General features: G+C 32.1%; 1 protein-coding gene across 1 annotated transcript in view; it reads left to right on the plus strand.

The window, feature by feature from the left end:
* Positions 1-9,335, plus strand: part of LOC118181898 (neprilysin-1-like) — an 86,765-nt gene extending 77,430 nt beyond the window's left edge. Inside the window, exons 19-21 of the mRNA XM_035351126.2 lie at positions 3,555-3,650; positions 5,437-5,525; positions 9,094-9,335. Of these exons, the coding sequence (XP_035207017.1) occupies positions 3,555-3,650; positions 5,437-5,525; positions 9,094-9,193 (285 nt within the window). The 3' untranslated portion in view covers positions 9,194-9,335. The remainder of the gene's footprint in view (positions 1-3,554; positions 3,651-5,436; positions 5,526-9,093) is intronic.
* Positions 9,336-12,092: the final 2,757 nt, after the last annotated feature.

Genomic DNA, 12,092 nt, shown 5'->3' on the forward strand with positions numbered 1-12,092 from the left:
TAAATCAGTTTTATAATTTTTTTTTTTGGGGGGGAAGTGTTCTTTATTCTGTCCTTACTTACAGATGTCACGCAAAAACATCGTTAAATTGCATTCGATAGCGGTCAAAGTCTATATTTTCGTTGAAATATGATACGCGAAGTTTTTCGCGATTACAACACTTCCTTTTTATTTCGTACAAAGAAGTGAAAAAGAGTCAAAGAGTCAGTAGTCTTTAAAAGCAAGGTACATAAGCAAGGTACTAAGGCAGAGAAATAAATTCATGACATTTCGGTTCAAAAGCTTTTCGAAGAGAAATTGCTTATCTATTAGTTCTGTCTGTCATGACATATTTTTTTCCACAAGATACGAGTTTCACTTTTAAGAATTTTTTCATACTGACATTTTGTGTGTGCTCAGTTCTATAGGATTACATGCAGAGGAGGAAATGCTATTCCACAGATACATTCTTGGAATTACACACAGCTGTGTATTACCACTCGCTACCTCTATAAAAAGCCTTTATTTTCGTTTTTTCTCAGATGACTTTGGAACTTTCCATTTTTTAAAAAGAGACTAGCAAATTAGGAATTCTAGGCGATGTTTTATTTTTTTATTTAGGCCAAAGTTTAAAATACCACATTTGTTAAAATCAACATTGTTTTGACTAAAACCTATGGCTTCCAAACTATCCGGAAAATATCGCTCATCTTGATAGGAGGAGCAAATTCTTTTGAATCTGAAGAAGTGTTAACGATAAGTAATGCAGTTTTTTTTTTTTTAAATATTCTCCAGTAACTGCAACATATGGTAGAAAGAAGCTTCTTACGATATAAAAACTTGAATACTGATCACTGAAGATCTTTTACTTTCGAAGGCATCAAGAAGCACTTAATAACTCAATGCAACTGTAATTCACTTGTATAAGGTTGAAAATTCGGAATTCATATGAACCCATACATGGGGTCTGGGTCATAATCCCGACAGCCGAAATCCCGACAACTCAAAGTCCCGACAGGGTCAAAATCCCGACAGGGTCAGAATCCCGAGTTTCCAGAATCCCGACAGGGTCAAATCCCGACTGTCCAAAATCCCGACAAGTTAATATATAAATACAAACATTCAATTTAGCTTAATAAAATGCAATTTTTAACTAACTATTACATATTACTAATTAAAAGTTTAAATCAAAAAATCATAAAAATTATGTCATTACTTAAATAATTTTTAACAAATTGAAATGACCGTTAAAATTTGAAATGAAGATTTATAAAATTATTTTTATTAAGAAAAAGAAAACATCACTTACACATGCAAAAGACATATTTACAGTGACACATTGTGAGCGATAGCACGAAGATGTTCCATCACAGGTCGATTATCACGATCGTCCGCACCAGTCATAATTCTCCTTTCTCTGTCATCATCTACCTTCCTACGTTTTAGTTGTTGTTCTCCGCGAAGAATGCATTCAACTTGGTATTCCACATGCTCCTGTTCTTTTTGAAATCCTTCTATGATGTTATAAACGCCAACATGGCCCGTCCAATTAAGGTCTCTCATCTTCTGTGCCAATCCTCGACAGCATTTTGAGTGCGCGGAGCATTTATATCTGCCTTTTCTAGATCACTAATGATTCTAGATGGCCTCAGTTCAATATTATTTTCTTCAGCGAAATCAATTAAATCTTGGAATAATCTTTTGTAATTTTCTTCAGATTTGATAGTCATCAAAGTATATACAGTTCAATATCATCAAAGTATATCAAGTATATACAGTTGCAGCTGTGGAAGTATGTTAAGGGGTCATTAGGCCTTATTGGTATTTCGCCCGTGTCGGTATTTTGACCCTGTCGGGATATTAGACAATCGGGATTTCGACCCTGTCGGGATTTTGGCTTGTCGGGATTTTGGTTTGTCGGGATTTCAACTCTGTCGGGATTTTGGCTTGTCGGGATTCCGTCTGTCGGGATTCTGGCTTGTCGGGATTTCGGCTGTCGGGATTATGTCCGGATACCGACAGGTATGTGTAATTGCTTGGGTGTTAATCCATTTGTCAGTTGTGTGATTTTGCATATATATATATATATATATGTATGTATACATTCTTCTCGAAGCACGATTTTGTGTAGTTTCATTAGAATCTGTTGCTATTCGGAAAAAATAAGATGTTATTCTTTCATATTTAGGTCTGTCTGTATTAATTAACAAGTTACCTATTTAAAAGCATTAGATGCAGTTCTTAAGAATACTATTTTTTATAATTTTTAATCGGATTGATTTAAATAAAATGCATTTAATTCATGATATATCTAATTAAAAGCATTAAATATATTTATGGAATTATATTGCACATTTTTTTTCATTTTTTAAATGTACAAAAGAAAATTAAATTACAGAGGATTTTTAAATAATAAACTAAATTTGTGCTCACTGTTTTACATTTAGTTTAGGCAGTTTATTATGAGAAATACGACAGTGATTTCAAATTCAAACTTTTTCATTGCATTAAATTAATTATTTTTAAAATTATCGCATATTTTTCCTAATACCTGGAACTGTTTTCAGTTAGTGACGAATTTCTGTCCGTTGCAAATAAAGATCAGAAATATGAAAGTGAGCTGTTGCCAATCTATGATACATAAAATCTGTTAATTTTATTACATAGTGTAAAATGCTCTTAAAATAATAAACATTTAAAAAGCTAGTTTATCGGTACTATTTAATAATATTTTCTAATAAGTATTATTTTGTGACATACGGGAAATGAATAAAATTTATTTCTAAACATCTCATAATAAATAATGAACGCAAAATTTTTAACTCTAATTCTTCTGTACACCATTTACAACCTCCGAAATAAAATCAAAAAATGATGATGAAGAAATTTGTACCTATTGCAATGCATTCTCTATATTTATTTTCTAAATGTTAAATATAAAATGTTTCTAAATATAAAAACATTAAAAAAGTAAATTAAAATTATTATAAAATCATTTTAAAAATGTAATAAAACTATTTTAAATGTTACTATGTTTTTTTAAACTATTTTGATATTTCTTCATTGAGACTTTCTAAACGGAAATGCAGAAATATATACAAAACTTTAAAATGGAAAATCCTTTTGATGTCATTTTTAATTTTTTTTACAATAAAGACATATTTGTAAAAGATGATAACAGCAGATAGTATTTCAGTGATATAGTTATGCAACTTTTTTATTTTCCTTTAGACAGCAAGATAAAGTTTTCCTTGTAAATCCGAATGGCAATGTTTCAGAAAAATGCCATCAGTGACTAAGTAGGTAAACCAGTGAACATTGGTAATTCGATTCGAGCTCGAATCCCAGCGATCGAGTTGGTTAGATTAACATTTCGTGGTTTCATCTATATGTGTGAGCAAGTTTTCCTGAGAAAATCCTCTAAACCTTCATCCTTTCCTCAGTAGATAACCGTCGTTAGTTTTATTTTAGATGCGGGTTTTAATTTTCGTTAATTAAAAAAAAATGAATTATTTCCAAAAAAATGCTTTTTGTGCTTATTGTTATTCTGGAAAATAAAACACATTCTTTCTCAGGCTTACCAAAACTACGTGAAAGAACATGGAAAAGAACCTAAGCTGCCAGGAATGGAATTCACCAATCAGCAACTATTTTTCATCAGTTTTGCCCAGGTAAGTTTATTCACAGGGTTTCTGGAAAAGGTAGAGAAGTCTTGTTCCTTAAATATTCATCCTAGACGCTGTACACTTCCATCTACTAAAAATCTTGATCTAATGTTGAGAGTTTTATACGTATGCGTAGGCAAGTCCAAAAGCTTCCAGCATGATACACTTCTGAAGAAATAACAGAACATTTTAGCAGTTTATTTTTTAGCATAGTCTCCTTTTACTTCGATAAACTTTTCAAGTAATTTAAAAAACAAATCTCTGCTTCTGAGACAGTAATCTGAAGATTTCGTTTCAAAATATTCTATACCTGCTCTTTTCAAGCCATCAATATTATTAAATCTCTCTCCACAAAGTTATATTTCAGTTTTCAGTTTGGAGAATTGATATAATCACTTGGAGGTAAAAATGGAAGGTAAGTGGGTGCTGGTCAAGGTGTTTTTTGTTTGTTTGTTTGTTTGTTTGTTTTTAAATAGACAGTTGCTGTTTTTGAATTCCTAAATCTGGGGTATCCATTTTGCATAACTTTATTCAGGTAAAGATGCTAATATAGAATGCACTAAACACAGCTGTTTAGATGGATCCAATCTTGCTGTAATCTACTTGACTTTAGTCTCCTGGGATTCAGTGCTTCCTCTTGGACACGAGTAATGTATTTTACGTCAACGCTTCAGGTGGTCGACGTTTATTAAGATCATCTTCTATGAATTGGCCCATGCGAAATTGTTTTACCCGTTCTTCTTCCGTAGAATTAGGATGAGACGAATCAGAATATACATGATTCAAACATTATTTTATTGCTGTAAGGTTAGGAACGTTAGTCAAAAGGATAATGCTGTGAATGGAAACGTTCTGCAGGAAAAAAATCTAACACGTCTTAGGGTTAAAATTCCAACAAGTAATCTATTCATTGGACTTTAATTATTTTAAAATTAGAAATGGGACCAATTTTAAACTTCCTCGAATCCAAATCCGAATCCTAATAGTTTCTCCAACCTCTCAAAGCATTCAAGTAAGAAAAATAACAAAAAATAAAAAGAAAGTAAAATTCGCTCAATAATAAAATATTTTGTTTGTTTTTATAGAAATAATTATTTAGTAAAAAACAGATCTAATAAAATAGTTTGAAACATACACCTGCATTTATTATGAAGAAACAAGTGAAATTTAATGATGAGGTGAGTGAAATTTAATAACTAAAATTCTGAAGTTCTGAAGATTATTTTATAAAACTGTTCCACCTCAAGTGCTGACATGTTTTTCACAAAACTCTTTGTCTTATATTTTTCAAAACACTGCAACTGGAAGGAGACGTCTATGATCGATGCTCAAAAAAATAGAGCACCGCGCCACATTTCTGGAACATTTCGCATAAGCAACAAGATATTCAGCGTCTCGGTGTTATATCAGCCGATGCATAAGCCTTTGAGATTTGCATATTACGGCCTGGTAGAACAAGTTTATCAGTTCTGACGATTAAACGCGGAGCCTACTTTAAAAGGAAGCACTTAGTGATTACATAAACCTTCATTAAATTCACGGGAACTATAATTCTGAGTACTATAATAAAAAATAAAAAATAAAAAATAAAAAGAGAAAAGAAACACGTAAACGTTAAATTAGGCAACCTTCTGTTTGGTGTATATTTTAACGAAGACTCTATAGATTTCGAGGGCACAGGTGCAGGTCCCTCATCATCAGGAGAAACGTAGTCTTGGTTTATACGCCAGATAGAAGGTTGCTGCCTTACCTAATTTTATTATGAAAATAATAATTCATCATCTGTTTTTAGATGAAATGCGAAGTCCGAAACAAAGAAGGCTTCGAGGAATACATCGGGGATTCTTCAACGTCATTACTTCAGACACCCTTCAGATATAGGTACGTATTCCCATCCTGTTTATCGATTCGGATTAATTTTATATATCTCAATACTTTTTGTGCTTGCTTTGGAGAAGTTAAGCTAATTATATTCAATTTTTAATTAAAAAAATGTTTGTTTTATTATTTGTGTATTTAATATTAGTTTTCTCTTGTGATGCTTCAGTGTTACAAAATCTGTTAACAAGTCACTGTTTTTTAATGAATTTAGTTTTTCATGCAGGATTTTAACTAATTTCTGATATTTTTCATACCATTATACATTTTCATACCATTTTTCATACATTTCATTTCATGTACCATTCTTTTCAAATTAACTGAAAATCTTTTTTTTTTTTTTTTTTTTTTTTTTTTTTTTTTTTTTTTTTTTAAGTTTTCTACTGTGTTCAAGCAATAAGATTCGCTAAACTTTCTTCTCATCAGAAAGACCAAAATATTGAGAAGGTTATTAAAGACTAACCGAATTACTTTATGTGCTATTTAATGCATCTTAAATCTTTCTCTTCAAGACTTTTGGGATGAAAACTTTGTTCCAGGAAATGTATAAGTAATGCAAACTAAAAACGTAACTGAATATTTTGCATCGAACTTGATTTCTAATACAGTTTACAACATTGAAAAATCTGATGTGTACACCACATGATTTCCTCGTATGGAATATTAAATTATACGCATGTTTTCTTGCATTTCATTTAAACTTATCGGATTGAATTAAATCTACTTCGTCGATAGCGCATAAACCACAATACAATAAATTCACTATATTTGTTTACCATAGTGACACTTTGGCGCTAGATTCACTTAATAGCTTTAAATTTCGTTCATATTATAAATCAGAATGCTCAAAATCATTTGAAGAATTTCTAATCGTTGCCACATGTTCTATTCAAATACTAGAAGGATGTATAAAAGAAATTAAGCAAACAAAACAAAAAAGAAAGTTTTTCACAGACGATTCAGTATTTCTCATTCAATTAATTCAGTTCTCACTTCGCGACAAGGCAAAAATACATAAAAACTCAAAATATCTGTATTAAAATTACGATGTAAATCTTAAACGCTTATTTCCTCGAAAAAATTCCAGAAAGGATTAAGCATGATTTAATTGGCAATAATAAATGAATGCGTTATCTTTGTTGTTGCGAAGCTAGGTTTCTCTAGATTGGCAACAAATCCACTAGTCTCCTGTTTCAAATGTAAACATCAGTGGCCGCCATCAAATTAGGCTTAGCGGCACTTAAACAATTTTAAAATTGTTGATAATTCTAAAAATATTGCATACAGATTTACTAAAGGCATAAACACCTAAACCGGAAGATACGAAGAATGTAATTCAATCATTTTTAAAGCAAAAAATGCACAATTTACAAACATATAAGAGTAAAGAAACTGAGATCACTGAGCCGGGTAACAGAGTGGATATATATATATATATATATATACGCTTGGTGCGGCCGATTGCAACCAAAATACGAGGTGCACATCTACATGTTATAGAAGTTCTATATACAAAATTTAAACGCTCTGAGGTTACTCGTTTTTGAGTTTTGCGAAATACATAGTACGTACAGACACCACGAAAAATTCTCTTCAGAATTCATTTTAAAGCAGTTTTATAATTTTTTTTGGAGGAAAAGAGTCTTTTATCCTGTCCTTAAGTACAGATGTCACGCAAAAATACCGCTAAATTGCATTCGATGGCGGTGAAAATGGATATTTTTTTGTTGAAATATGCTGCCGAAAACTTTTCTCGATTACAATACTTCCTTTTTACTTCGTACAAGGAAGTAAAAAGGATTTTAGTTAGTTATGTAACATACGGCGTTAAAAACAAGTTCTCCCATCTCTTCTCTTAAAAATATAGCTCTCGTGTGCTTTGCCATAGTCAACCAAACTAGTCATCAAGAATTAAAATTTTAATGAATACCCGTGTTGTCTTATCACACGACCGTTGGCTAGATAATGTTAGATTGTCCCTGGAAATTAGAAAATTCTTTCCCATTTGAAACTATTACCAAACTAAGATTGAATTTATTTCAAAGCAGGGACTGAACGTTTCACATATATTATGGTTTTTTTTAAATAATTTTCAGGTCTAAATAGAGCAATGAAAGGTAAAATGTTTAAAACGTTATTTCTGCTACTAACTACTACTACTATCACTACTACTAATGTTACTTTCCTAATACATACAATTCTACCAAGCTTTGAAATTTTCAAGACAGCAAAATACCAACAACATTATTAAAACCTGGTTTAAATAACAGAATGCTATTCAGCGAATGAAGAAATCGCTTTGAATATCCATTTACAGAAATCGGATGTAAAAACTATGTTAGTTTACTTATTTTACTTGAAGCTAAAATGAAAAAAAAAAAAAAAAAAAAAAAAGACGAATATCGTCAATTTGACATTATGCACGCCAAGATGGCAAACCTCGTCAGTAAGTGAGGGACGATCAAAAACTCAAAAGAAATATTTATGCTAGAAATCTTTTTTCCCCCCGTCTGTGTCAAATGCAACGCTTTTTAAAAATATATACAAAATCGATCAATTAATATTTTTTACCATTCTTGTTCTAAAAGTGAGCGAAATATTTTTGTTTTATAATCTATGAAAATTTCAAACTTTATAACCGATACGTTTTAGAATTGATGTTTTAGAATAGATGTTGAAATTTTAAAATCATAAACGTCAAGCAGTCTAAAAATGGAGCGATTTTCAACAATTCAGAATTTAAGTTAGTATTTTCATACAAGTTTCGCTGAAAGAATTTTTTCTCATTCCACTAAAATTCTGATATGTTTAGTTTGTTCGTTAAACGGCGATATGAGTGAAAAATCTTTAAAATCAAATAAAAAAGTCTAAATCGAATTTTTAAAAAATCCCTTCACCATGTTGCATTATTATCGATTAACCGTATATGCACAAAAATCTGAAATTGATAACTTGTCAAGATATAGATTAAGAATCTATAACAAAATTCCAGCCACGGTGAAACACTTTGATTACTACAGTGGAACACCATATTAATTTGCTTTATATTTTAAGCCTAAAAATTGTAGTATATAAAATTTTTAATGAAATTTGAGTTCAAAATTATCTTTAATTACCTCGTGTGGGCAGTCTTACCTTTGAATTCGACGTTGTCCCTTCTGCAAAACTGTTTAAAATTGTCCTTTGAAATAAATATAACTCTCGTCTCGAATTAACTACTGTTATTATTTAGAACACATTCTTAAATTTGGGATTAGCAAAACATAGTCTGATGATCGCTGCGCCAACATACTTGTAGTTTGTCTCGCATTTAGTTGCCGCAGATGTTGGCTATGTAGGATTTCCATAGATCTCTTCACTTCTAAAGTGAATTCAAATCAGTTTCCATTAAAAAGTCTCATAAGGCTTTTCATAATTAGCTAACCAAACAGCCAAACAACTCTCGCGTGTACAGGAAGACTGCCACCGCTGTTTTAACTCTAAAGTCTCAGCAAATGATAGTTATGTGACATCCATCGAATGACATTACATTGAATAGTCACTTTTTGATGTATTTGCAAATCTGTTTCAGAGTGAATGGAGCCTTGTCAAATTCGGAATTCTTCGCCGCCGTGTTCAAGTGTCCATCAGGTAGTCCTATGAGCCACACAAAACGCTGCTCCGTGTGGTAAAAGCGACGAGGATGAAGACGCATCAGGCTGCTTGTGTCATTGTGGGATTTTAACTCCGTTTTCCTTATACTGTAATAATGTACAATAAATATTTTAACACGTGAAAATTGGCTTTTTGAATAAATGGATTCCTGTTTTCATATTAAGGTTTTCGTTAATTAAAAAAAAAAACCTAAGATTTTTAATGCATTATTGTTCAAAAATAATGAATCAGTTTCGAAAGTTTTATTTCGAAGCTTTCAATCCTCTTCTCGGAATGAGTCACTAACGATTTGAAAGAGTAGGTTTAAACAGTTTCCACTGGGACTCTTTATAGCGCTCTGGATGTATTACTTTTGCTGAACGTTCGATTACTTGTTTACATTCTGAATGGAGACACCTCAGCAAAATACGTTCTGCGTTCTACATTTCCCGTGCATTCGGCAGCGATTTCGACAGATTCAAAAGAGGCAAAATTCTGGACCTTTGGAATTCTGGCTGCGAGTTTGAAAGAAACAAAAGGAAAAATTCCAAAAGACGTCTCAGTGGAGTCTATTACGTACACAGCTCAAATTATCAATGAGCTCAACTCATTTGAACATTTTGCAGAACAGAAAATAAGAAGCCACTATTAAAAGAGCACTTTATGCCTTACTAATGGTTGAAGTTCTTTTCTTTAGTACAGCTCCATAAAAATCTATGCGTTCCTTTTTAATAAGTATGTACATTATTCTCAAGAATCGCGATAAGATCGATAGCACTCCTTTTCTCAAAATTTCTCGAGTCACAGTTAAAGTACCATAATATGTAATGAGTTTAATGAAAACAAAATATTGGTTCATTGATATGCAAAATTGGCAGTAAGAAAAAATTCTCAAAATTATGCGACTTAAACTTTTCCACTCGATGGCAAAGTATCAGTTTTGGATAAAAGAATTGTATAAAATCAAATTTCCCATATCATTTCCCATTCCGTTAATACAAAATTTCCCATATCATTAAATACTTCGAAAATTTAGCATTTTTATGTAAAAACAGAAGAGAAACACGCCATGTGAAACATAAAATTAGTATGTTTCTAATTTTTATGTAGTTACATAAAATAAATCCTTTTAATGTTTTCGTGACATTAATTAGGAACACGGCAACCTTGAGTTTATCGTAGATATAAACCTACACCAAACTCAAAGTTGCTGTATCCTAATTAGTATGTGGTTGTATAAAATCAATTCTTTTATATTGATGTTTTCGTGACATTTAAAAAAGGTGTTCAAAATCTATATGCATGTCTTTTGACCTTTGTGCATATGATGCCACAAATTTTAATTAATGATACCTCGATCAAATTTCATCACACGAGGATAAAACTTCTAGTTCATTGAGCTTGAATAATAATAAGTTCTGTATATTTTATCAAAAGTTATCATGTGACGTGAGTTAGCAGGACTGATCCCGCTTCATCTACGAGCTGAACAGGAGGCTGCGTATTCAAAAATCATTCATCTGAGACGAGACGCTACCTTCAGGAATATCATGCACAGTCCATTATAATATGAATGAACTACTATAAAGATCTTACAGACACATCCTGGACTGAAAAGATCAGTCTCGCACATCCTAATCAACAGTATGCTAAGTCATCTTATTATGCAACAGGCACCTATTATTATTTTCACAGATGGCTCCAAAACTACTGAAAGAGTCGGCAGCTCTTTCGTAAGATTAGAAGGCGAAAGGGAAATTTATACCTTAAAAGTACATCTCAAAGAATAGAATAATGTTTTTCAAGCTGAAGCATTAGCTATTACAAAATTCATCCAATATGTAATCAAAACAGCATATGGATTTCAAGAAATGTAATTATTTACACCGATAGTATGTCTACTTTACTCGGTATAATGAATCACAAGCAAACCTCCCCCCTTTAGATATCCACCATCTTTTACACCATAATAATCAATTCTATATACAACTTATATGGATTAAAGACCATGTAGGTCTTAGAGGTAACGAAGCAGCAGGCAGCCTAGCTAAAGCAGCAGGCAACCTAGCTAAAGCAGCAAGCAGTAGAGCAACTTCCTTTCACCTAAAACGATTCTACATGAAAAGGCAGTACAACAATGGGAAACAGAATGGGATCTATGAGAAACCGGCAGACGCACATATACTTTCATTACTAAGTCAGCCCAAACAGACACATGGCCATCTCACAAACTAATTTTATTGCGGTCGTGGTTTCTTTACAACATATTTTCATTGCTTTTGCATCTCAAATACAAGTACATGTTTCTGTAGATTAGAAGGCTTACTTGGCCATTAGGCCTTTTAATGTCCACGTACAGCTGCCATATATTTACCTCAACCAACCTGCAGTATGAACTCTTTTAAGAAATTCATTATCAAAAACCGAGCATCAGGTTAAGAATATCCGCAATACAATTACTAATACTATTTCAGCTATGGGTCAAAACATTTGTCGAACAGAGTGAAGACGACAATAAAGATAGAAGTGATAATTACCATAAAACAAGTGCTGAAGAAATCAAACTGTTCATTATGTACCAGGAAGAGATCTCTAATTTGTGTATTCTGGAGTTGTGTCATTTATGTATTTTCTTGCTTGTCTGGCTATGATAAATTTATTTTATTTAATTTTTTTCTGTAATAAACTCCTGATAGGAGGGTGGAGATAATTCCTGCGAGCGAACTTTTGGTAGCCACCAGGAGTCTCCGCTCACATTACCTGTCACCTGCGACATGAGTTATTGTTTGTCCAGAGCTTAACATGTTTATTTGATTTCTTAAACTGGTACCATGGATTTACGATCACCTGTTTAAAATCTTTCCCACAGAATCTATATGTCTTCAAAAATAAAGATTAATCCTGCGAAATGAAGCGAATTAATGCCTAAGTATATGC

Source organism: Stegodyphus dumicola, chromosome 4 (assembly GCF_044657685.1).
Source record: "Stegodyphus dumicola isolate Sdum_Otavi_A_Nest chromosome 4, ASM4465768v1".
NCBI lineage: Eukaryota > Metazoa > Arthropoda > Arachnida > Araneae > Eresidae > Stegodyphus > Stegodyphus dumicola.